General features: G+C 45.4%; 1 protein-coding gene across 8 annotated transcripts in view; it reads left to right on the top strand.

Annotated features, from left to right (window-relative positions):
* The first annotated feature begins 216 nt into the window (after positions 1–216).
* The window catches only part of PEX6 (peroxisomal biogenesis factor 6), a 140,233-nt gene continuing 112,724 nt past the window's right edge, over positions 217–27,725 (top strand). For 4 of the 8 annotated variants that reach the window (XR_015060037.1, XM_085888177.1, XM_085888182.1 and 1 more), the window contains exons 1-7: positions 217–375; positions 598–698; positions 9,958–11,073; positions 20,298–20,629; positions 20,761–20,939; positions 26,658–26,744; positions 27,118–27,220. Coding sequence is in view for 7 of the 8 variants with exons in the window: in XM_085888177.1 (XP_085744303.1) it covers positions 9,981–11,073; positions 20,298–20,629; positions 20,761–20,939; positions 26,658–26,744; positions 27,118–27,220 (1,794 nt within the window). In the remaining variant the exon portion in view is untranslated. Of the gene's footprint in view, positions 376–597; positions 754–7,197; positions 7,283–9,957; positions 11,074–20,297; positions 20,630–20,760; positions 20,940–26,657; positions 26,745–27,117; positions 27,221–27,725 lie in introns of those variants that run through there. The other 4 variants (XM_085888178.1, XM_085888180.1, XM_085888179.1 and 1 more) reach the window with 4 other exon arrangements.

A 27,725-nucleotide genomic window follows, 5' to 3' on the forward strand; every position in this document is an offset into this window, starting at 1 on the left:
AAAAGTATTTCGAAACATCGTTGATCTTGTGGCGTTGTTTAATTTAACACCGAGTTAATTTTTTTTCCTCGTGTGCACTTGTTGAGACAAATACGTTTCTGTATTTATTTGTGAAAAGGTTTTGTATAAAAAAAACCGATTTGGATTCGCCGTTCGCTTCCTTCCGTTGCAGGCGGAACGTGGTGGAGGTTCGGTGTTTCGTGTCTTTTTTTTTTTTTTTTTTTTTTTTTCTTCGCGATTTCAAAAATTTACTGAATTTACGGCCTTGTGGTTTAATGGAGGAAAACAAGTAGATATTCACACTTGCAGATGAAGCGTTGTCTCCTGAAACGTCATGTTTTTGATACAATGGACGAGTAATTTACCTTGATCCAGGTCTGCTCGTGATTTTCTTCTTTCTTTTATTATTATTATTATTATTATTATTATTATTATTATTAATACATATTTTTGATTCGGCACATCGAAGTTTGTGGTTCATCGAGCGGTGTATGGTGCAAACCCGCTTTTAAAAGTCGATTTATCAATTTCACGATAGTTTATTAAATATAATATTATGGCGCGACTTGTTTTTAATTGATGTAATTCTGTCCGAAGGATTGAGCACGACGTGAAGTGAGTGGAGAAAAAAAAAATTCAAAGCAAAACGAGTCTCCACACACATCCGAATTCTCCGTCTACACCGCTCAAAGTTCAAGGTACGATTGATTCCGTTCTGCCGGTGGAAGTTCACGATCGATGTTCCATTTGGGGGTAAATAGTGATGACATTTCCGCTACAATTCGTGAAATGTATTTTCATGCAAAATAAATGTAATTGTCGAAGTGTTTGTGCTTTTAGTTTACAAGTTCAAGAACCATTGCATTGCTGGTCGTTCTAAACACAGACGTGCACATGTACACACGCACACGCACACTTACACGGACACACACGTACACACACATGTACGTACACACACGTACACACACACGTACGTACACGCACGTACATGTACACACGCACACGTACGTACACGCACGTACATGTACACACACACACACAAACACACGTACGTACACGCACGTACATGTACACACGCACACGTACGTACACGCACGTACATGTACACACGCACACGTACGTACACGCACGTACATGTACACACACACACAAACACACGTACGTACACGCACGTACATGTACACACGCACACGCGCACACTTGCACGTACACACACGTACACGCTCACACGCACACACTTACACGTACACACACGTACACACACATGTACGTACACACACGTACACACATGTACACACACACACACACACACACACACACACACACACACACACACACACACACACACACACACACACACGTACGTACACGCACGTACATGTACACACACACACGTAAAAATGTACATACATACACACTCACACACACACATACAAATGTATACACACACACTCACACACACACGTACACACACACACACACTTCGAAGTTGGATTATCAGGACTAATGCAGAACCTCACTTGGAGTCAGTCTGGGGTTCTGTGACGATCCTGAAAGGATCCCTCATAACAAAACTCAGAAAACTAGAACGGCCCCTCGGTACAGTGCATACCTCTGTCAGGTTGATTATGTTTTGTATCCCACTGTTCGGATGGATCTGGATTCGTACCTGAACTAAAATTTAATCGGCTTGTTCTTGTCACCGAACCAACTCGTCCACCAAGTTTCGTCCAAATCCATCCACAACTTTTTGAGATGTCATGCTCTATGTAGTTTTAGTCCAATCACTTTAAAAATTCTCCGATCCAGATCCAGAACCGGGTATTCACCAAAATCTCATCATTTTGTCCTTGTCTCACACCCAAGCTCTCCACCAAAGTAAGTCCACATCTTTTTGAGATATCCTGTCCACAAACAGACTGACAGGGGTGAAAACATGACCTCCATCCACCTTCATTGGTGGACGTAATAACAAAGGATGAACAGGTTGGTCCATGAACTGTGATCCCTTACCGAAGCAGAGGTTGATACTTTGAGTCCTGGGAGGACTCTGTTCCACCCCTGAAACCTGCAAAAGGAGATGACAATGAACAACACACCCATTATATTGTTACGGAAATGCCCCTAATGGGACTACTAAGTATAGGATTAGCTCAGATCCCCCATTAAATGCCTGTTTCGATAGGTTGTTTGGTAAAGTGTACGATACATGTGTGTCGGGAGGTGCAAGAGACTGTTTTTATGTTCATATGGTGGTGAAACGAGAGATCGCTCTTGTTCCTTCCTCATCCCGGATAGGCCCCGCCCAGTCAGTGATGCGAAGGGGTGTGGCCTGGAGAGGCAGTGACTCGAGGGGTGGGGCATTTTGTCGGCAGTCGCCAAGAGAAGAGAAAAGAAAAGCAACAAAAGATCGGTGTGTGGAAATAGTGAGCTCTGAGTTTGGATGAGCGTCGGTCTCGAGGGGATCGGGTTTCGGAGGCCACGAGCGCCGAAAAGGAGTTCTCAGTTTGGAAGGCAATAGAGGAACTGAGAGGACTAAGCGGGAGTCAGGCTTCGAGGCGAGAAGGCAGGAGAGGAGACGCCGGAGCGTCTGTCGGTCCGAACTCACCTCACAGCTCGACACGTTGTTGATCCGCCTGTGGAACTCGGACCTCGACTTGGGCCTTGTCTGGGGGACAGGCGAGGCCTGGATTTGTATGCTGAACTCGAGAGAGAGAGATCAGCGGTCTCAGATCGTCGACGTTGCGCGGAGCCGGAAGGCGCTGAGGAGAACCGTGCACGCGGTGCCTTGAGGGAGCGGGAGTGCTGCGCTGCCAATTCTTGCCGCGTGGCGCGTTCGAGCTGGGAGTTCGAACCTGTGGACACCCGCTTGTTTGTTACGAGTGACATTCCTGCTTTTTGGACGCTTTCCTCTCATCCATGAGACATCACCAAGTACTGTGTCTTGTCCTGCATGCATGCTGTTGGTCTGTTTTGTCTGCACGTGTTGTATAAGGCATATTTCAGTAGTGATCCCCTCGAAACCTGTAGCCGTGGTTCCCGAGTTAAGAATGGGTTGATTGTTAATAAAATCATTGTCACGTTCTTTGCTTGTGTTGTGATCCCTGATGTCCCCAGTAAATCTGGTTAATTCTTATGAAGTTGCCACAATGGATTAATGCGTGTCACGTCGAGGAACGATCCGTTCGATTGGCATACAAGACCAATATGGTTACAGACTGGTAGACTCCGCTCGGTCTCTGACAAAACCAGTCTGTAACCAAGGGTTCTATCTCCCCAACTGGCAAGGTACAGGAGTACATTGGTATCGCGATTGAAGAAGCGTGACCCGAGGCCTGTGCCGAGCCGGCCGGCGTTATAGATTCCCGGAGACGGTGGTGGTGAGGGTGGCGCCAGGGACCGGGTCAGAATCCCACCTCCCCGGATCCGCAACAATATATATTTATTAATATCTTGCTCTCTCAAGTTGCTTTTCCACAAGTGTCGTTATTGTATATCATGTTGCTTTTACATTATCAAAAATGTATCTGGACACCATGATGTAGCATTATCTCCCATTGTACGTGTTTTCACATGAAGTGGATCAAAATAACTTTGTCATCTGGACAGAAAGATTCTCGTACTTCTCCACAAAACACCAGTGAGACCTAAACTCGAGTAATGCTTCTTAAGAAAGATGAGGAGGCCTTGAAAATTTTCAAACAAGACCCAAAACTCATCTGTGAGGTGGAGAACTTAAGAAGTATGATGTCGTGTGTAAACCTTTTGTTCCTCATGGATAGGAGGTCATATGTGTAAAGTTTCACCTCGATCTGTTCAGCCACTTCAGAGAAGATTTTTGAAGGCTTTTGTTTTTAAAATTTTATTTTAACAATATGACTGTCAAATCACTTGACCAATGATGTCATCAAAAAAAAAAAAAAATCTGAGTCTAACCCAAGAGTCGACCACAACCAAAATACGTAATGGATAGGAACAATAGTCTGGAGGCTGAAGAATCCTGGAAAAGCACAATCAAGACACTTGGCAAACAGTGTTGTAAACAGCAAAGCAACTGATGACTGACTTTTCCACTCTGATTCTCCCCTTTCCCCCTTCCCCACGCACACACTCCTTTCACTCTGCTTTACCATCCATACACTTATATCAAGAACATTCATCCCCTCCCTCCACAAACTTCTTGTAATTACGAAATAAACCTTTATCCGGCAGTCGGAGGAAATTCCCACATCTCTGATCTTTTCCACACAGCGAAGAGTCGAACGACAGGATTACAACTTGTCACGTTTTTACTCGACTCGACCTTTCAAATAAACTCCTCACTTAGATAACCACTACACATTCATATGTATGTATATATATGCACACACGCACACACGCACACACGCACACACGCACATATATCTCAGGTCGCCGAAATAGGTGACTCTTATTGTCAGTAGTTTGGATGTTTGTTCATTTGTCATCAGCATAATTGGTAGTAAACGTGGGTGGATTTTGACCAAACTCGGGTGGTAGGTACATCTTATGACCTCGTGCTTTGGAAATTGTGATGGTTGCTAAGGACGCTTTGGTTCCCTAGCAACAACCGAAAAACCTTCAAAATCGCTACCGTTCACGCGAAATCAATTCCGAAAGCCATTATCCCATGTAGGGTTATGAAGTTTGTCACGAATGATCCACAGGTGATGCTTCATCAAATATATTCGGGTTTTTGTGATATATGGAATACTTTACCCGCAGCGCCCCCTACAATTAGGGTATGCGCGAAAATTGGCGAAAATTGAAGGCCCCCGAGCGACCAGGTGAGTGCATGGATACGAATGAAACTTTGCAGGTTCATGGTACTCACTGAGTACTACAACTTTTCCTCAGAACATATTGACCGATTTTGCTTCGGTCAGGGGTCAAAGGTCAATTAGTGCAAAAATCGATAACATGCGAGAGCTGGAGGTGCCTTCGTGCCAAATGCTACTCCTCCTCGGGTTATGGTCGGATGCTCATGATTAATTCGCACTAATCGTCTGGATTACATTGTGCACAAACGATCGAGCCGGATTTTCAATTTAGATCTTGGTTCACCCACAGCACCCCCTCGAACTTTGGGGATTTCCGATTTCAAACCGCATTTTCGGTACTTTTCATTCAAATGGATACCGAGTAGTTATCAGTAGATGGAACTGGATGAGATTTGATATGCATAATCTTAACGTGATTCCCTATCCGATATGACATCCATTTCGCTCTATATCTTAGTTTCCATGCTCGACGACCCATCGCCGCCTACTGGCTTTTGTATATGTATGTATGTATGTGTATATATATATATATATATATATATATATATATATATATATATATATATATATATATATATATATATATATATATATATATTGTTGTGGTTGAGGAAATTCGCAAACCACCATTCAGGTCCCGTAGGTGAGATATCTCTGAGTACATGTGTAGTTAGCCCCAAACCCGTTGTTTAGAGGGAATAAATGTGATTCCTTCGGGCTGTGACCCTTTAAGATAGCCGTTTTTCTGTTCTATCTTTATTTTGAAACAACCACGTCTCAACCGCCATCACACAACAACCACCAACCGCAGCGCCGCTTCACAACAACAACAATGCCAACAGCCACGACCTTAACCTTCACAGCACACCATCCCGCAACCAACCACGTCTGCCCCCTTGTCGTTGAGGGTGGCCCTTTTCTTTTGCTTTTGAGTATATGTGTTGTCGGCGCCGTCTGTAAAGTAAAACTGTGTAAGTGTTGCCGTGTGCTCGCGTAGTCTGTAGTATCTCTGCATTGTGTTTCTTTTGTTGCAATTGCTTTTGGTGCATAATTGTTGTAATTGTATATGTGTGCTATCCGTGTGCCGCGGAATAAATGTGCCTCATGTTGAACTGTTTTTCCCGTTTCGCTTCGTATTTTCTTTAATTGAATCTCCATCTTACTTCACGTAAAGGGTTGGTGGTGGGCTAAATACGCCCGATAAGTAATCGGAACCGTCGAGGTTGACGATAACACCGCTCGGTTATCCCGATAGTACGGAACGGGTCGCTTAAAGTGGCCCGAGTCCGGAGTCGACCTGCGGCGAGGTGCGATCACCCGGTCTACCCTCCGTGTGGGTACTTAGGTAGGTCGAATTTGGCGAACAACCCTATCCCACGCGGGGGGCCGATTGGCACGATCGTGGTGAGGCGGAAAGGCCCACCCGTGACTAGTTCCCGGCGTTAGTCCGAGAGGGTCATGACAGAATTGTCCGTCCGGTGGGCGACGTGCCGCGATTCGAGTTGCATGGCCGCTCGCACGCCGGCGGGCATGAATTCGCAACAATATATATATATATATATATATATATATATATATATATATATATATATATATATATATATATATATATATATATATATATATATATATATGTGTTGTCACAATCCTGGCGGTTGACGTTGATCCCCGAGCCAATTCTGGTGGATGAGCTGTTAACACCGACCAGGCCGGATTGCCCAGCGGTTTTCCTTAGGAGGCAGACGTGTGATCTTCAGAGACTGTGGTGTACGTGGGAAGGGAAGGGAAGGGCAGCACGCATGGAGCAGATGGTTGTACAGCACAAGGAGTTTATACTTGAACCCACAACAGATACGCGGACACCAGCAACTTCAAATAAACACGGCAATTTCATGAAAATAGAGAAATATTTACAAGGGTATAATTCAAAATCTAATAATAAATTGAAGCCTAAAGTCGAGCCGCCTCTCCACACGGACTTTAATACAGACAAGGGGAAAATGAAACAAAAGAAAATCCTCCCTTTATTCTGGCACTTAGCTTTGTCCAGAGATGATCTTCATTGAACTTTGAGATTGAGGCGCTTGGTCCTGCGTGGGAAGATGTGGCCAAAAATGGCACCGAGCCGCTCTCTGGGCAGGAAACATACATGAGGTAATTCGTGCGGTGGGATTCATCACCAGGACTTACCAACCGCCGTGCGGCTTTCTCGTCGATCGTGATGCTGATGCCGCGGTTTGGGTGATTTTTGTTCGGCCGGATCTGCATCCTCACCTCATCAGTGGGACAGAAAACATAAACTGTTTAGCCTCCACCACGTGCCGATCTAGTTACCGCCACCACTGAATGTGAGGGAGGTTATGTTTTCACCCCTCTCTGTCTGTCTGTTTGTGTGCAGGGGATCTCAAAAAGTTGTGGATGGATCCAGATGAAATTTGGTGGGCAGGTTGGGTGTGTGACAAGGATGAACTGATTACATTTTGGTGAGGATCCGAATCTGGATCCGGATCTGATATTTTTTCATTGATTCTTTACCATTGAGAGATAGGGTTAAACTCGTAGTCGTGGCCAAATATTGGCACCCTTGCGTTTTTTTTCAAATAACTCGATTTTCTCCAAAAATAAGTTGAAAGTGACGAAAGTATTTGGTCTTCACAATTCTTTATTTCACTGTTAATATAACAGAACATTTGTTTTTGATTCAGGACTTGATATATCCTTTTAAATCAGAAAATACACAGAAACGGCAATGACAAAATTAACACCCTCAACTTGATGTTTGGTAGCACAGCCTTTGGACAAAGTATCTGCAGTCAAGCACTTCCTATCGGCATGAATGAGCTTCCTCCACCTCTCCACTGGCAGTTTGACCCACTCTTCTTGTGCAAACTGCTCCAGTTCTCCCAGATTTGAAGGGCGCTTTCTCCAAACTGTTTTTTTCAGATCTCCCCACGGGTGTTTAATGGGATTTAGATCTGGACTCATTGCTGGCCACTTCAGAACGGTGCAGTGTTTTGTCTTCAACCATTCCTCGGTATTTTTTGAAGTGTGTTTGGGGTCATTGTTCTGCTTCAAGACCCATGATCTTTGACAGAGACCCAGCTTTGTGAAACTGGGTTGAACATTATGCTCCAAAATGCCTTGGTAATCTGATTTTCATGATGCCATGCACACATTCAAGGCACCCAGCGCCAGAGGTAACACAGCAACCCCAAAACATCACTGAACCTCCTCCATGTTTGACTGTAGGGAAGGTGTTCTTTTCTTTGAAGGTTTCATTTTGTTTTCTGTAAACAGAGATGAAGTGCTTTACCAAAAATCTCTAATTTGGTCTCATCTGTCCAAAGGACATTCTCCCAGAAGGATTTTGGCTTGTTCTGGTGTGTTTTGGCAAACTCCAGTCGAGCTTTCTTATCTCTCTGTCTCTCTCTGTCTGTCTCTCTCTGTCTCTCTCTGTCTCTCTCTGTCTGTCTCTCTGTCTCTGTCTGTCTCTCTGTCTCTGTCTGTCTCTCTGTCTCTGTCTGTCTCTCTGTCTCTGTCTGTCTCTCTGTCTCTGTCTGTCTCTCTGTCTCTGTCTGTCTCTCTGTCTCTGTCTGTCTCTGTCTCTGTCTGTCTCTGTCTGTCTCTCTGTCTCTGTCTGTCTCTCTGTCTCTGTCTGTCTCTCTGTCTCTGTCTGTGTCTCTGTCTCTGTCTGTCTCTCTGTCTGTCTCTCTGTCTCTCTGTCTGTCTCTCTGTCTCTCTGTCTCTGTCTGTCTCTCTCTCTCTCCAGTGGGGTCCTCCTAGGTCTCCTACCATATAACCCCCATTCATTGAGTTGGCAACAGATAGTGCTGTCATACCTTGTGTGTGAAGGTCAGTTTGAATCTGTTTGGCATTTGATCGAGGTGCTTTCTCCACCATTCAAACAATCCTTTGCTGTAATCTTCAATTAAGTTTTCTCTTGAGGCCATGTCCAGGCAGGTTGGCTCCAGTGCCATGGGCCTTAAACTTCCTGATCGCATTCCGTACGGTGGACACAGGAACATCAAGGTCTCTGGAGATGGCCTTGTAGCCTTTTTTCAGCCTTTCTTTTTAAGCCGCGTCGCGTTGCGAACGCTGGCTCTAAGAGAGCTCCGCATTCTTCTTCTTGTTCTTGTTCTTGTTCTGGTGAAGCCAAAACCTTTAGGACGTGGCTCTTGGACACATTTGTCCTAGTTTTGTTTTGTTCCACTGTAAACCAAAGAAATACATGTGTGGACCCCAAAATGTTTTTTAAATTTCAACAATTTTCTGGAAGAAATGGTGCATTATTTGAAGAAAGTGCAAGTGTGCCAATCGTTTTGGCTACAACTCGAAATAGAGTGATCTCAGAAAGTTGTGTTTGGATTGGGATGAAACTTGGTGGACATGTGGGGTGTGTGATGAGGACCAATTGCTGCGATTTTGGTGAAGATCCGAATCTGGATATGATACTTATTTAATTTTAAAAGTGTTTCTTCATCATTGAGCGATAGGGCTAAAAACGATACATGGAATGATATTTCAATAATGTATTGTGCCGGATATGTTCTTGTGGATCAGGCATTACGTGGCGGAGGTATGTGCTCTCCCGAGTGCCCTTCTATTTCAAATTGTTTTCCTTGCGTCACCTTTTTCAATTTCTCTTTCTAAAGACTGTATTCAAAGAGAAAAGTGAAACTGTCCTCGCATATGGCATCTCCTCTTACAGAGTATAATGAGCTTGATATTGGCTTTATGTTTGGATTCTATTTCTCTTTTTCTTCCTCCCCATCTCACCATTTCCCCACCTCCCACCTCTCCCCAAAAAACCCAAATTTTGCTTGTATGCAACATATCCTAGTTTGGCTCTTTTTTTTTTTCTTTTTTCTTTTTGAACTATCTTTGAGTTGAGAGTTTTCATTGATTATTGCTTCACATCAGAGTTTCAGGTTGTTTTTTTGTTTTGTTTTTTTTTAATGCGTATGGTCCTCACCTCTGTATTTGTAATGTCCATTAGTTATTATGGGGTGAGCTCCCTCGTGTCCTTTTCTCTTGACCTATTACATGTTTAAAAAAAAAAAAAAAAAAAAAAAGTCCTCACAATTGCTCTTCATTGAAACATTTTTTTTTTTGAGTCTGTTTGTCTCCACCTTGTTTTCCTCTTCTCTTGCTCCTCCAGGAGAGATTGACTTCGACAAAACCATGAGTATGGAGCGACAAATGGTTGTCTCTCTCCAACTATTGAATCAAACCCACCATTTCCTGCCTGATCTTTTCCCATTGCCTGGCTCACTGGGCTACCCACTGCATGCGATGGTGGCCCACAAAGCATGGTGCCAGGTATTGGGCCCAACAGAAGAGTCATGGAGAGTTCTTTCCTTGGAAGGAGCAGCAAAAGATGGAGGAAGCATTTTCATCAGTGTACGGTTGTGTAGTAATGGAGTGGGGATTGACGTCGGAGCAAAAGAATATGTGAACAGTGTCATGCGATTAGGAGATGAATCTGGAATGGACAAAGAAGTAATTGAGAATGGCAACTTGCTTATGAAGGAAGTGTTTGAACATCAAAATGGGATTGGGATGGAGACAGTTTGTGCCAATGAGATTGACAGACATTGCCCATATGTTGATGGCAAACCTTCATGCTACTGGCAACCTACCTCATCTCCGATCATGACTGTATTACTTTATGCATCTCCAGCCTTTTTTGAACATTATTCTTTGGCTGTAGGTGCAAGCTTTCTTGCTCGCCCCATTCGCCCTCCATTCCTTCGTCGCATTGTTCTGGCAGCGGCAGATGCTGACACTTTCCACCGTGCATCTTTGGATGACTTTGCTGACTCGCTGTTGCTACTATCTGCTCTTCGTGATTTCCCTGGGATGCTCGTTCGCTGTGGTGATCTCATACCTGTGCCTTGGCAAAAGCCAACCTTGGTGGATGTGAATCTGCGTGTCTTGGACTGTGATCCAACGCTTCAGGGTCTTTTGACACCACGTAGTGAGTTATTGCTAACTGAGATCTCCTTCAAAAAAGAAAATAATTCAGAATTTGCTGATTCTTATACTTCCTGTCATCGGCCTGTGATCATTTCCAAGTTTGCCCGTGAGTTGGTGTCAACCAATCCAGACCAGATATTGCAGGTGGTTGTGGCTCAAGTAGAGCAGTTGCTTTTGGAATCGGAATGTGGTTCATCAGTGGATGTGTTTGACCCTGACTCAATTGTGGTGTGTGATCTGCGGCTGCTGGTGGCTCTTGGCCTGTTTGAGGGCGAGTGGGCTTTGATGGAAATACAAGGTGAGGCATTGACTTGGCTTTTCTTGTTGCTTTAAGTTGCATGTAATCGTAAACAATTAATGAGGTTTTGTACCTTCAATGTAACACTCAGTTCCATTTTCGAGAAGGTTTGGGGGTGCAAATCATAAGGAAAGTACAGTCATATTATTGTGAACCATGAATAATAGTGTCACGGTTTTGGCCTCGCCTCACAACTGCTTAACCACAGTCGAGTGTGAAGCCGAAATTTATATATCAAATTATTCAAGTGTGCACCTGGGCGGGAAGTGCGTCCAAACAGTGTTGAGAAGCTCACCTGTTATCAATTGGGAATTAACAATGTTCCCCTCCCCCCCCCAGGGCAATTTAAATAAACCATATAGTTAAGTGTAGCGAGATGAATGAATGAGGCGAGCATATATATCTCTTTAAGAAATGTAAAAAAAAATATTAGTCAGGACAATATGCAGGTGGTAGACAAAAAAATAGGAATACCAATGGAAAGTCACTTAATATGGCATTGGGTCACACCGTGCGGCCAGTATGGCCTGTATGTGCCATGGCATAAAGTCCACCAGCGTCTGGAATTCTGCAGGAAGGACCATTCACCATTCTTCCATGAGAAAGTCAATCAACTCACACCTGTTCGATGGAGGTGGAAAACACTGTCTCGGGCATCATTCCAAATATCTCAAAAATACTCATTTGGGTTCAGATCTGGTGACTGAGAAGGCCATGGCATATGGATAACATCAGTGTCATGCTCATCGAACCACTGGTTGACCACACGTTCTCTGTGGATGGGCGCATTGTCATCCTGGAAGACCCCTCCTGGCAGGAAAGAGATGTTGCAACATGGGGTAAAGATGATCACTCGGTGCCATTGAGTAGCAATTGGCATTGACCTTGCCTTCTGAGGGAATGACTGCATCCAAACCATGCCAGGAAAATGTGCCCCACAACATTACAGAACCACCAGACTTTGGGTCTCTCACTCTCTCACCGTAGACAGGTCGGTGGTCTGCTGTCTTTCTGTGTTCTACCGTCTCCTGTCCGGCCTCGTCCCCCCTGCCTTGTCTGTGATCTGTCCCTCTCCCCCCCCCCTCCCCCATATTTCCACAGGGTGCTCAAGGTCCACCAGCAACCACCTTCTGGTGAAACTACCAAAATTAAAAATCACTGCTCACCTTCATTCTTTCATTCCTCTTTTTTCCTGCCTCTGAGACAAACTCCCACACTTTCCTTAATCTCACTCTTCCCTCCAGGTTTTCAAAACAGCTGTTCACCACCATCTCCTTCACCACCTTCCCCCATCCAGAACCATGATCTTTTCTACCCAATGAACCCACCCCAAACTCACTACCTTCATATTCCCTGCTTTCCTTCCTGAAAGTCCCCGTAGTGTCCATCTTGTTTACCCCTTGTACCCCACCCCATCCCTCTCCCTTCCACAGATCTCCTGATGTCTCTGTTCCCAACTGTTTTCTGCTTCCCTCTCCCACCCCTCTTGTCTCCTGCTCTCTTTGTTGTATGTTCTGTGTGTGAGCTCTTTTACGGGCTTCGGCAATGCATGTATAAAAAAGAACCCTTCACTGTTGGAACCAAGCATTCAGGGTTGTTGAGTTTGTCATGTGCACTCATCCCTTTGTCAAGAACATGGTGAAGGATGATTCATCTGACCAAATCACATTTCTCCACTGCTAGGTAGTCCATTGCTTGTGCTCTTTGCACCACTAGACTCACAAACATGCATTGCCAGATGTAATGAGCAATTTTGCACTGCAACTCAACTATGGTGTCCCGCTGTGTGGAGTTCTCAGTGGACCGTTTTTGATGAAACTGGCTGCTCACGTCCCAGGTTGAAATTTAATGTCAATTGATCTGCAGTTGCTCGCCTGTTTTGCCTTGAACTTCAAATTAATGCATGGATATCACAATCCTGGAGTCTGCGTTTCCACCGACTGATGCCCTTTGCTAATGTCTTTCCCTCGGCGTTCCATGCCGACATCACCAAAGACACCGTTGCTCATGAAACGTCAGCAGATTGAGGTGTCTTTTTCACTGAACCTCCTGCCAAACATGCCCAAACAATCACCCCTCTTTCAAAGTCACTGAGGTGTCTTGCAGCCATGCTTGCCATAATTATAGGCAATCGGGCCTGCGCAGCATTTTAATACATGACTCTAAGCATGATGGGATGATATTTGCTTAAATAACACATGGGCCTTACCTGTGTAGAAGCTGTTGCTTTCAATATACGTGGTGTCCCTCATTTACCCAGGTGTTTCCTTTTTTTTTTGTCCACAAACTGTATATGTAATTAACCTCGGCATGAACAGACGGGCAAACACTTTGAATAATTACAGAAAAGAATGAACCCCATCAAATTTATTCTCTTTATCTCTTTGCTGATGACTCCACCCTCTGTCATACCATCTGTCATCCCTCAGACCGGCAAGCAGCAGCTTCTTTGCTCTCTGCAGATCTGGATAAAATCACAAACTGGTCCAACACGTGGAACATGTCTTTCAATCCTGACAAATCTCGCACTCTTACTACGTCTCTCCGAAAAGACTGTTTAGAAAAAAGCCCCATCGACTTTCTCAACAATCCTCTGGAAGAAGGCCTTTCATTCAAGCTTCTGGGATTCACTATCTGCTATGATCTTTCCTGGGAAAGGCACATTTCCAACCTGGCCTCCAAAGCCAGTTGCCAACTGGGAATCCTCCGTCATGCAAAGTCCTTCTTCGCCCCCCCCCCCCTGAGCTTGACCACTTGCAAAGCTTTCGTCCGCAGCCTGATGGAGTACTGCTCTCACCTCTGGGCTGGTGCTCCTGCCTCTCACCTTTCTCGGCTTCATGCTGTGGAAACCAAGGCATTTCGGATCATTGGTATCTCCCGCGATGAGGCTGAGACTTTTTGCCTCTTACTCTCTCACCGCAGGCAGGTTGGTGGTCTCTCTGTCTTCTCCCATCTCCTCTCCGGTCTCCCCCCCCTGGCTCTCTCTGCGATATGTCCCCACCATATTTCCGCAAGGTGCTAAAGGTCTGCCAACAACCCCTTCTGGTAAAACTACCAAAATCATGAATCACTGCTCACGTTCACTCTTTCATTCCTCTTTTTCCCACCTTTGGAATAAACTCCCTCACTCTCTTCAATCCCATTCTTCCCTCCAGGCCTTCAAAACAGCAGTTCACCACCACCTATCATCCTCATCCAAAACTCGATCTTTTCTACCCCGGTTAATCAATCTCAAACCTACCTCCTTCAAATTCCCTGCTTTCCGTCCTGAAAGACCCTGTAATGTCCATCTTGTATTGTAATGTCCATTTTGTATACCCCGTGTTCCCCACCCCATCCCTCTCCCTTCCACAGATCTCCTAATGTCTCTGTTCCCCACTGTTTTGTCCTTCCCTCTCCCACCACTCTTCTCTCATGCCCTCCTTGCTGTGTTTTGTGCGTTGGCTCTCATGCGAGCCTTGACAATGTATACAAAAAAACAAAAACAAAACCCCAATCTGGTGCTGTAAACACAAAGCTTGTTAACAGAACTTGGCCAGGTTTCAAAGATATAATACCTACAGTCCAGTGAAGATCTTGGCTTAGGCAGGCAGCAAGGTGCTTGTAAGACAAGAATGTGCAGTAACCAAAGCCCTAAATATAGCCAGGTTTCTTTCTGAAAGGAACAAAGAGAACAACAAAGGACGAAACTTAAATATCCCGTGAAATGGGCAGTTGGAGAATCGTACAATATTCGACAAAAACTGTTTAAGACAAGCAAAGTGCTACATAAACATATATTGAACTCTGATGATTAGATGCAAGTCAATGTAATGACAAAACTTGGTATCATATGCGAGCATCATTCTCACAAGAGAGCAAGAAAGGAAGACATTTCTATCATCGCCGAATCAGTACTACAAATTACAATTTGATAAAAGGAGTAGTGATAAACAGGTAATAACCATAATTTACCGAATAATTTCATTTCAAACAAAATGGGGAATTTCAATTTTCAGCAATTTCAACAAATGAATTTTACTGAGTGATAACGAATAGTACCCGGGAGCTACTAAAATTGTACAGCCATAAATGGTAGACTAATTTCTTCATATAAATGGGAATTGTAATTTTCGACAATCTCAAGCAGTGCTTTTATGCTGCAAATTAGCCTATCTTAACAAACAATGGGATTTTTGCAGGCATTGGGTGAGGTTTTCTTACAGCGACAGAACTTCCCACACTTAACCCCAGACATCTGGCATGAACATGTTAATTTAGCGCACTTTTGGCAAGTACAGGAGACAGACCAGCGGAAATCGAGATTTTTCCAAGAATTTGCAGGCATGAGATGACCCTGATCATACACATATCCATAATCTTCAGGCTTCAGAGACTCTGTTTCATGATCCAGATGGTTCTCCAGGACGTGCATGATGGTATAAGCGGCATAAAACCCATACTGAATGTGAGGATGTAGGCCCTGGCTAGTCGGTGGTAGGTTGTACAGAGAGCTGTTTTTGCTGCAGTGAAAGATCTCTGCTCTGAGGGTGATGAAATCGTCAGCATCGCTTCCTCTTCTCAGCAGTTTCACCAGATATCGTTCAGCATTGCGAGCTACGGCAGCCGATAGGAATGGGGATGTGGCGAAATGCTTGAGGAATCTCTCGGAATCCGCCTTTATTGCAGCTTTCTTGGTACCAACTTTGCTGGTGATGTCGCATCCTGTAAGGCTGTAAAGAGCTGGCAGGACTGCACAAAACTGTTGACCCAGGTTCTGGAAAAGTGTATGAAGTGGCACATATCGAGTTGTATCCCCCAGACCAGCTCGAACCCATAACTCCTCCAGGTTGTGTTGCAGAAACACTTGCATGTGATACAACAAAGCAACAACGACGTCGGTGTCATTGGAGACCACAACACACATATGCTGTATCCGGAGTCCAGAGCATCAAGAATCTGAATAGGGATGCGAAGATCAGCTTCCTCAAATGTTGACTGGAGATGATCTAAAACAGTCTCTGTGCCCTCATGAACCTTGATGCAATGCCGGTCCTCGTCTTCTCTCGTCACTTGGCCGACCACAGTGGGGTAATGTCGAACAACTCGAGACGCATTTTCACGAAGATTAGAATAGATCAGCTTTTCTAGTTGAATCTTGTTACCATTTGAAGGCCAAAAGGTTGCCATCTCTTTTGGCAGAGGTGTCCCTGGCTCGACGCAGCTGAGCTCGATTGGTGCAGTGTCAGTACGCCTTCTTCTCTCACTGTCCTAACTGAGCCGTCTTCAGAGTACATATCGAAAACGTAGTCGCATCGCCTAAACTCATGGTATATATTTGTAAATGTTGAAAAGGCCATAATTAATTCTTGGAAAGTTGCCAGTCTGGTTAATCGAACTTTGCGAACATTAGCCATAACGTCTATAATGAAGTTTGAGTTTCTCTGATGCTTGTATCCGTAGTCGTCAGGTTTTAGGGAAGTCTCCAATTCTTCTTCTTTCAGCTGCTCCCGTTAGGGGTCACCACAGTGGATCATCCGTATGATCCGCATAGTGATTTGGCACATGTTTTACGCCGGATGCCCTTCCTGACGCAACCCTGGTCGCCTCTTACGACACAGGGAAATGGTACACCTATTTTAACTGAGGTATACACTAGCCCAGTACACTGGTACTCATTTCGCCAACCTCGGAAGGATGACAGGCTGAGTCAACCCCCTGGTGTATTAAATCAGTGGCCCAACGGGGCTTGAACTCAGGACCTTTTGGATCCCAACCCGCTGCCCGAACCACTGCGCCAACACCAGGCTTAGGGAAGTCTCCAATTCTTTGAGTTAATTAGAAAATTAGTTAATTGCACTCCAAAAATCAAACCAGAGCAAAATAAACCATTTGTGTGTACCGGATAACGATATTTTCCCAGGAACTCCGTTATCGTCAATTTCGAAAACATACGGGCGGAACCGTAAATGTTTGGCCGGGGCTGTAGAGAAAACGTACTTGGTCTGGAAGTGTTACCCAGACTTTTATTGAAGGTCTTAGTATATAGAACAAGAAAATGCAAGGTAACGCCGTAGAAGAGTAATGGACACGAACTACACCCCCCCCCCCCAGAGCCTAGACTACAGTGCAGACTCAAACAGGCTTCATGTGAGGGGGAACATGAGACGAGACACTCAACCTGTTTCCCCACTAAAATGGACCACACCATCCCCATTCCAGTACTACGAAGGATGACTTCGCACAAAACATTCATTTATCACAGGTTTTAATCCATCCATCCATCCATTGGAACCATACTCTGTGCAGAGCGTTGGTACTGCCTAAGCAATCTCCTTGGCTATTGGACACAATATTGGCCGGGTCGCCACTCTGACACAGGATACCACCATGCTGGCACTCATTTTGCTGACCTCGGAAGGATGACAGGCAGAATCAACCCCACCTGGTATTAATTCAACAGCCAAGTGAGATTTGAACTCCGGATCCCAGGATCCGAAGCCCACCACCCAAACCATTAGGCCAACCCCAAGCATACAGGTTTTGATGCTATGTCCTCAACATGGATATGAAAAGGGCCAAGTGTTTGAGGGTGATTCAAGTCATAGTTGCACTAAAATACTGTTGTGGTTGAGGAAATTCGCAAACCACCATTCAGGTCCCGTAGGTGAGATATCTCTGTAAGTACATGTGTAGTTCGCCCCAAACCTGTTGTTTAGAGGGAATAAATGTGATTCATTCGGGCTGCGACCCTTTAAGATGGCCGTTTTTCTGTTCTATCTTTATTTTGAACCAACCACGTCTCAACTGCCATCACACAACAACCACCAACTGCAACGCCGCTTCACAACAACAACGCCAACAGCCACGACCTTTACCTTCACAACTCGCTCCCGCAAACATCGCATCACCGCCATTCCAAACGTCGCCATGGCCATGGACCAGCACTTTAAACCCTCCACCACCTTCACCTCTCCTTCTGCGGCCATTCCCGCGCCGCTTGTGGGCACCGAGCGTCAGGCTGTCCTGGACTCGTACAGGGCGCGCGCCGAGCCGCAGGTACAAAGTGTGGCCTTTCCGAGGAGAAGTCAGATCAGGAATGATACACGCCCACTTCTGATCCGTCCAATCGGCAAGCGTGGGGCGATTTGGCCCCGCCTCCAGGCGTGTCGGAGTAGAATCGATATATGCAAATTCGAGGATCAGGGGAGATTCACGCCCCTTTTTCTCCGTCCAATGGGCGAGTGTGGCTCCACCCCCGAGCTCGTTCTGATACAGAAATTTGCATACGAGATCTCCGACACCACTATGAAGCGCCGAGCGCGGGGCGAATTTAGTCAGTTTTGGGCTCGGGCGAGTTGGAGAAGTGTGGCAGCGGCAGAGTTTTTCGGTCAAGGGAGTTGGAGAAGAGTCAAGGCAAGTTGGAGAAGTGTGGCAGCGGCAGAGTGTGGCAGCAGCAGTCAAGTCGGGTCTGGAGGAGAGTCAGTCTGTCGGAGGTCGGAGTCTGTCGGGGTTCGGAGTCTGTCGGGGAGCTGCAGAGAGGGGAAGCCGGGAGCGCGGTCGAGGTCGCAGTGGAGTCGCTCGTCGCGGGACCCAAGCAAGCCAGCTATCCTCTTTCCCCAGAGCATCAACAATTCCCCCCTTCCCCCCCTTGCTGAGATAGTGCGAAAAGGGGGCCCCGTTCCCACCCCACTCCAAGCAGTGCCAACGAAACCCGCGAAGGAGCGCGGAGTCGGGGCACCGCCGCCACATTTGCGGCTCATCACAAGACTGGTAGGCTCCACCCGGTCTCGCGGCCCACAGGCCCGTCTGTCCCCTTGTATTTGAGGGTGGCCCTTTTCTTTTGCTTTTGAGTATATGTGTTGCTGGCGCCGTCTGTAAAGTAAAACTGTGTAAGTGTTGCCGTGTGCTCACGTAGTCGGTAGTATCTCTGCATTGTTGTGTTTCTTTCGTTGCAATTGCTTTTGGTGCATAATTGTTGTAATTGTATATGTGTGCTTTCCGTGTGCCGCGGAATAAATGTGCCTCATGTTGACCTGTTTTTCCCGTTTCACTTCGTCTTTTCTTTAATTGAATCTCCATCTTGCTTCACGTAAAGGGTTGGTATTGGGCTTAATACGCTCGATAATTAATTGGAACCATCAAGGTCGACGATAACGCCGCTCGGTTATCCCGATAGTACGGAACGGGTCGCTTAAGTGGCCCGTGTCCGGAGTCGACCTGCTGCGAGGTGCGATCGCCCGGTCTACCCTCCGTGTGGGTACTTAGGTAGGTCGAATTTGGCGAACAACCCTATCCCACGCGGGGGGCCGATTGGCACAATCGTGGTGAGGCCGAAAGGCCCACCCGTGACTAGTTCCCGGCGTTAGTCCGAGAGGGTCACGACAGAATTGTCCGTCCGGTGGGCGACGTGCCGCGATTCGAGTTATGTGGCTGCTCGCACGCCGGCGGGCGCGAATTCGCAACAATACCTGTTCTTCAATGCAATGTGTCTTCTAGTTGCATCAATTATGTACTTCAACCAATATGGCAGTCAAGGATCATTACTTTAGGAGAATGGTGAGAATTAGTTTTTGACTTGAAAGGAGGTTTTTTTTTTTGTCCTGGCATGGATTGCTCAACGGAAATATCAAACAAGACGAAGACATTTTGCTGAAGAACTATTTCATATCGAGAGGGAGGAAACTAATCCATTGAGCATCTGCATTTCCATAAGTTTTGCAAAAGTGTAACTTTCAGTTGAACGACTCTTTTTTTTTTTTTTTTTTTTTTTTTTTTTTTTTTTTAGCAGCTACAACTTTTCATTAATTTGCTGAGCAAAACTCAAATTGAAACCATATAATATCCAGCTAATTTAAACTTTCCGATGGAATTATTTAATTATCCTGCAGAGCGGGTGAGAATGTTCATTTTTTTTTATCTGCGCCCAACGAGTAAGAGCAGCTTTGTGGTTGAGTTGCATTGGCCTTACTGGTGTGGGTTCCATGGCTGCTCAGGGCAGACTGGGTGTTGGTGTGTTCAGGATTTTCTTTCGACAGAAACGTTTATAATTTGTGAGTGCCTTGAAGGCTGTATCAAGGGTATGGCACTCCACCAATGAAGGAGCCAGTTGTTTGTAGTACTCAAGAAAATGCTTGTTGGATGCTTTGCAGTGAACTGGAAGCGGGTGATTTATGTGCGTGATCATGAACCTGATTTTTATTATTATTATTATTATTTCTTTTTTTGATGTGAATAATTTGCAGGAGCACAAGAGGAGGAGCAGTTGGAGACGTGTAAACAGAATATGGAAAATCGAGGAGATGAGAAACGTACTGAATGTGAAAGTGAAAGAGCGTGTGAACAAGAGCCTGGGGAGGAGGCAGATAAGAACGAAAGTGGGGAAGAAGAGCGCAGGAGGAACTTTGTCGATGTGCGTGCTGTTCGGCTATTTGGTGTGTCGAAGGACAGAATGTTAAAGGTGTTGGGAGTAAAAAGTACCGCAGTGGAACAATTTCGAGACACCATAGCTGTTTCTCCATCGCTGCTTTTTAACATGCGGCCCTCACTATTTACCTCGAGCTACCCCACAGTGAAGGTAAGGATGATGCAGAAAAGAAACGCCATGCATAACACATGAATCCTCTTGTGTTTGATGGATCGATTAAAACAACAACAAAAAAAGAAATCTTGTGAAGGTATACCATTAAATGTTGCACGTCGGTTCAGCAGATACGGGCCAACAATGGGGACATCTCACTTCCAACAGAGTCGAAAACGAACAGCAAATCCATGCTGTGGGCTCCGGCACCTGCTAAGTCTGTGCGCCTGTCCCCCGTTGCATCTCCTCATTATAACGTCAATGGCAACTACGATTCCATCCTTCACATGCATTTCCTAACACCAAGGTAGAGAGGTCCACCGTTAACTGTTTACACCTGGAAATGAACTGTGATTGCTTTGAGTACCTTGATAAATAATAATGATGTGGCTTGCAATGAAAATTGTGCGATGCCTATCGTAGTGTGTTGATTTTACTTTAATTGACTTCTGAGTTTGTTGTAAAAACTTTTTTAACTGGAAAAAAGCCAAAGCATGCAGTGCTGTTGAGCCTCCCCACTCCTCTCTCTCTCTTGCCTCCACCCCCCATAACTCGCCCACATTGACGTATCATCCTGTCTAATGGCCTGGTCTGACGTTCGACGAAGTAAGTTATAGCAGAAATTTGGAATTTGTTCCTGGTGCCGACAATTACTCATCTTCTCCTCACGAAGGGCACAGTGTGTTTGTTCAATCTGCCAGCATTAGTTGATGGATGTTGACGGATTGACGGAAACATTGATGCCTCACCTGACTTACGAAACACCTCAGTGACAGTTCATTGCTGGGGCGGGATTCAAACCCAGGCTTGATAGCTCAGAGGCGAGTGTGCACACCTCTCAGGCCTCGAATATCCTGCCAGCCCTAAAAGTGCTACATAACACATTTGTATTTATTTATTTGTTTACATTTATCAAAGGTTTATAGTTGGCGATTGTGTGCAGCCTGTGGCTGCTGGTTGCATCATTTTCTGGTGGTGGGGCTGTGCCGCTGATGCTGTGTCTTCCATTACCAGTACACTGGTCCTCATTTTGCCGACCTCTGAAGGATGATAAGGCTCATACTGGAACATGTACTAAATGAAGTGCAGGACAAAGACATGAAGAGACAACAGTGTACTTTAGTCGGCATTGGACAAATGCAGGTATTATATGAGATTTGAACCTGGATTCTCTGCATCATGAGTGATTGGTTCAGATGGGAATATGAAGGTGCGTGCGTGCGTGCGTGCGCGTGCGTGCGTGCGCGTGCGTGCGTGTGTGTGCGCGTGCGCGTGCGTGTGTGTGTGTGTGTGTGTGTGTGTGTGTGTGTGTGTGTGTGTGTGTGTGTGTGTGTGTGTGTGTGTGTGTGTGTGTGTGTGCGCGCGCGTGTGTGCATGTGGGCGCGCGTGCATGCGTGTTTTTTGAATGGGAGTTTTAAAAAGATCAATTTGTTCTCAGAATCAACGAGTTAATTACATCATCTATCTATAATTCCAGCTGTGTGTGTGTGTGTGTGTGTGTGTGTGTGTGTGTGTGTGTGTGTGTGTGTGTGTGTGTGGGTGTGTGTGTGTGTGTGTGTGTGTGTGTGTGTGTGTGTGTGTGTGTGTGTGTGTGTGTGTGTGTGTGTGTGTGTGTGTGTTTCTCTGACCGCTGTTTCTCGACAACCACTGGTCCGATCTAATTGAAACTAGCCAGATATATTTCTGGGGACCTGAGGATGTGCCTTTTCAAGGTTTGATATTTATCGGACAAGTGCTTCCCAAGTTATGGCCATTTATTTACCAAACCAATGACAAGACACGTTGCGTGGGCATGGCCGATGGGGGAAGGGAACCTCAGCCGCACTCCCCATTACGGGTTACAACGTACGGGCTTCCGGAGAGTGATGACTTCGTGTATTCTTATAATTTCTCGATTTCTTATGCGCATTTATAGATAAACACAATGCCCCAAGTTATGATCGTTTTCATATTTGACGGTGCATACATTTTGGTAACATCAGAGAGCTGGTGTGCTCCAAACCAGGAAGTAAATTTTTTTTCTCTTTTCTCTTTTTTTTTTTTTGTTTTTCCTTGCGACGACATTGCGAAAAGGCAAAATACGTTGGCGCTAATTGAATAATTGGCCATTAAAACTAAATTGCGAATAATCATAACTGCAATATGCGAACTTCTGGGCCATGCACACACGGGCACGCGAGAGCGAAGAAACGGCCTGTGTGGTTGTTGTTTCTTGCTCGCAGTTGGAAATTATTATTATTATTTTTTTTTTTACGGGCACGTACCGGTGTTTGTTTGTCATGCCACTCCACCTACAGTTCTCAGTCGATTTCATCCAGACTTGCTACATAGGATCAGGATGACCCCGATTAATGTTTCGAGGTGTTTTTATCTTTGCCAGTGGTCTTGGGGAAGGGTGAGGGAGGTGGGGGTGGGGGGGGGGGCGGTCGACGCAAATTCTCCATGTAAATGTGTATCCTGTAGCACTGCATCCAGGTGGGAGATGGCTTTACAAGTCTCCACCATTTACAGTACAGTATTCCTGTCCCCTTGCTTTCCAATACTGAGAGGTGTTTTGAATTATAAGCAGTTGCTATGTTTTTGCTTCATCAACGTAACCCGGGTTATTTTTATTTTTATTTTTATTTTCCGGAGCAATTGAGGCAGCTGTCAGTTGCCTCTGCATCACCCAATAAAGGTATGTGTCAGAAGAACATGATCGCCCGTAAAGCGGGTACTCTATAACTCGTTTGTAAAAATAATTCATGACAAAGTTTTTTTTTTTTTTCACTTTCTTCAATCACTTTTGTGGTCTTATCTTAAATTTTATACAGTATTGCTAAATTTCACTGTTTTCACAATAGTCGGGCCTTGGCTAAAGTCCAAATTTCACTGCTTATCAACCAGACATCAGCCAAACAATGATGAACAAATCAAAGGATAATGTGAAGGAGCGAACGTGTAGTTGCATTCTCCTCTGAGCTATCAAGCTTGTGCCAGCTATAACTCGCCCTGTTATTTTGCAGGCAGCAGCGATGCATCATTGTCTGCCGTCCCACGGATGGACGTTAAACTAGATGTCCCTTTGTTAGCATTATCTGGTGGTAGTTAGAGATCCCACAATGTTCTTCATGAAGAGAAAGCAAATTATCGCCGGCACCTTGGCTAAAGTCCAAATTCCTGATGACTGTGGGTAGCGAAGAGTGTCCAACTGCAGCCTCCGTTGGCTTTCTGCTGCTCCTAACTCCATGTCTCTCACTCTTCCCCGGAACTGCCACATTCTCGGTACTACCCTTACTCTCTGGTACTGCCACGCTTTGGTGCTGCCACCCTCCCTGCATTACTCGTCATCTGTGTAAAACATTTTATTCCCTCCACCTGTGATTAGGTCATGTATCCTTCCTTCAAGGTGAATGGTGTGGAACGTCGCCCCTGCCGCAGCAACATCTTGCGTGCGGTGAGGTGCCACTGGCACTGCCTGAATCAATGGCCCACTGCCTTGCAGGATTCCAATGGCATCGCACCCTCCAGGGCCTCATTATGCCATTGCCTCACCGGACCTCTTGTACTCAGAACACGTACCGCGACAGAGTTTATCAAACCGCACTTCGTTGGTAAGTCAGTCTTGGGGAATCTGAAGACTTCACTTTCCAACAAATGGTGGTGCTCTTGTTATGCTTCCTATTTCCCCAAGGTCAGGCCAGGTATTAGAGCATGCACCGGAGCAGCTCATCACCACGTCCACTTTCTGCCAGTACTCCAGGGTCTTCCGTCTGGCCATCTGCCCAGGCAGTTCCCCAGCCTATCCCTATCTCCTTGAGATTCCGATCAACTTGCTACAACCATAAGGCACGTGGTCAGTCCGTTGGCCTCCTCCACTCACGAGGCTCTTTCGCTGAGAGAATTTGATGAGCAGCATTAGCATCAGGAAAACGAGCCACATGTCTATACAGCCGCAGCTGACGCTCACAGCACTATTGAAGTAACAAATCTCATCTGAATCTCTCTCAACAAACGCTCGTGAGACACAAAGTTCGACCAGTGACAGCCACAGATTCTTCGAAAAGACCTGGTACTGACGGAGTTAGGTCTCCGTCTCAGAGCCTTGATCTGAGTCCAAGTCTCACATGTGTAGAGCAAGTTTGGAAGCACCAATAACTTAAAGACTCGGACTTTTGTCCTCTTGCATAGGTTCCGACAGTACCACACCCCATTGTCCAGTGAAACCATGGCTCGCAAAGCCTGACCAAGATTCCTATCGACCTCTGGTTCACAACATACGGAGACATGAATATAACTGCAAAGGAAAGTGAATCTCTGTGACCTCAACATCCTTGCCACAGATGGGTACAGACAAGAGAGCAGCATCCAAGATGTGATTGAAAGCCTGGATCTTGGTCTTGACCTTGGAGACCCGAAATTCCAGTTGCTTCAGCTCCTTGAGTGCCCCCATAAGTGTGTCCAGAGTCTTTGCAAAGATGACTGCATCATCTGCGAAATCAAGGTCAGAGATCTTCACACTCCCAAATGATGTACCGTAGCTTTATCTCTGCGACATCCTCCCCAGAATCCAGTCCGTCCAAGTGCTGAAACATGTGGGGGCTGGGATAAACCGCTGACAAACTCCAGTAACAATTGGAAACAAGTCAGAGATGGAACCACCACACCTCACAGCACTCTCGGTAGCAGAATATATTTTAGAAATCGGATAGATCTGCTTTGGTGGCACCCCACGAAGACCAACGATTTTCCAGAGGGCATCCTGATTCACTGAATCCAACACTTTGCGGAGAAAAACATGGGCTGCGAGCAGCCCCTACTGAAACTCTCACTCCATTTGGTGAGGAACCGAAGAGCAAGAGTACAATCCATCATTGACCTCTTTGGTGTAAAGCCAGACTTCTTTGGCCACTGTTGCTCAAGCAGATGGTGGTGAACCTGATCAAAAATTATCCGAGCAAACACCTTGTCCGGCCACGAGAGCAGTGTCACCCCTCGGTCGTTGTTGCAGTTCTCGCGATCACCCTTCCCTTTCCAGAGGGGGACAACAAGGCCCCTCTTCCAGTCAGTTGGGATGATGCCTGTATTCTAGCAGAGCACAGAACTGCATGCAACGAACGACATGAGTGCAGCATTTCCAGCAGCCTTGAGCAGGTCAGCATGGATGCCATAGATCCCAGGAGTTTTGTCCCATTTCAACCGGTTTACCACAGCCTGTGTTTCCAGAAACTAAGGCAGTTCACATTTGATTTGAGGGTCAGCAATAGGGATAGTAACACCCCTGACATGCAACTCAACAACTGGTGGGTTCACCTGGTAAAGCCGCTCTCTGTCCCCGAGTCAAAGGACAATGCGTCAAAACTATTTCCAATTTTCTTTGGTATCTTTCCTGAGCTATTCCAATTAGCCATTTCCATTTTCGTTTTGTTTTTGCTCCATAATAGGAAGCATATCCACCACACATGAATAATGAAACACCAACCCCCTTTCCCCCACCCTCTCTTTGACCACTGTTGGCCACAAATTTGGTGCTTGTGTCTGAGGGACTCTTGAAAGCTGGCACAGTTATGCGGTACAGCTTTGTGAATTCAAATGCTGTCTGCATCTTATCGTGTTTCCATTTATTTATTACCGTCCACCTTCGGTCGTCGAGGTTATCTTTTCACCGCTGTTTGTTTAGCTGTCTGTCTATCTGTGAGCAGGATATCGAAAAACATTACGGCCGGATTCGGACCAAACGTGGTGGACATGTCGATTGTGTGACAAGGATGAATTGATTCAAATTTGGTTAAGATATCCGATCCGATAATTTTTCAATTCAGCGATAGTGCCATAATCACTATATAGCACAATATTTCAAAACGTTGTGGTTGGATTATGACAAAACTTGGTGGCGAAGTTGAAAAGGTGACAAAAGACCCAAGCCAATTTGATTTCGGTTAATGTCTGGATGCAAACTCGACCGAGTGCCATTCGAGTTTGCTCTTGTCGATGCTTCCCTTTGAAAGGCAAGACACGTTGAGCTCTTGTTCTCTTGTGCTGCCAGGTTGCTTTGTGCGGGGGACGTGATTTCAGTGTCAACAATGGGCCGGGCGGCCTTCCTGGAAGCAAGCAAGTGTTTGACATCAGAAGGGTACATCTCATTGGCTTGCACAGATACTTCCTCACCCCAACCCCCCCTCACTAATTTACAGGAATTATTTGCCCAGATTACAGACAGATTTCATGGCAGAAGTGCCCCAATTTCTTCTGTCCTTTTGTGTTTTCTATTTTAGAAAATAATGACAAATTATCTTTCTAATCCTCCTCATGATGTTGAAGCACCTTTGACACGTTCCCTGGTTTGGTCTTTCACTTCAACGTGTTGCTCTATTTGTGTGTTAAACGTCCCTTTTTATTGTTGCATCATTGCATTTTCAGAACATTTACACGATTTGTATCCGGTTGTATTTTGAGCTGATAGATTTTGTCAATTGACATGCACTGCACGTACATATTGCACACAGCTGGCCGATGCTATATTACAAGGTTCTGCATGTTCAGGGTTCTGAGGATGTGAATGGAAACGCAGGATACTTGGTTGACACAGAACACACCTCCCTTTACCAGGTGAGTCATTGCACAAATTTCAATGAGGAAAGGAAGAGGCCATTTGGCCCATTCTGCTCGTATCAAATTTGTATCCCACTGTCTGTTTGCTGGATTGAATTGGTTAATTTCCCATGGATTTGGAAGTTGCAGGCTTTGTCGGGTGTGTGATACACTGTGACGTACATCCGATGTGACGTACACCTATACATTATTGCATGGATGAAGGTGTGATCACATTTAACATCAGATAGTGTAATATATGTAATTATTCCTTAACTATACCTTAATTATGATTAAATGCAGCAGTTTGGCGATGCTGTTCCATCCAATTTGGCCGATATTCCATCTCCATGGTCTCAAATGTAACGTACAAAAAATGTGACTTACTCTCTAACAGTGGAAGTTGGGTCATAAATAAAAAACGGGACATCCAAAATGAATAATATTGCTAAAACAATTCAATCATCATACAATGTATGTTTTAATGCTAAAAAATAACAACCTGATGCCTATTTTACGTAAT

This window comes from Eptatretus burgeri, chromosome 7 (assembly GCF_056783735.1).
Source record: "Eptatretus burgeri isolate ZD-2024b chromosome 7, Ebu_testis_v1, whole genome shotgun sequence".
Classification (NCBI taxonomy): domain Eukaryota; kingdom Metazoa; phylum Chordata; class Myxini; order Myxiniformes; family Myxinidae; genus Eptatretus; species Eptatretus burgeri.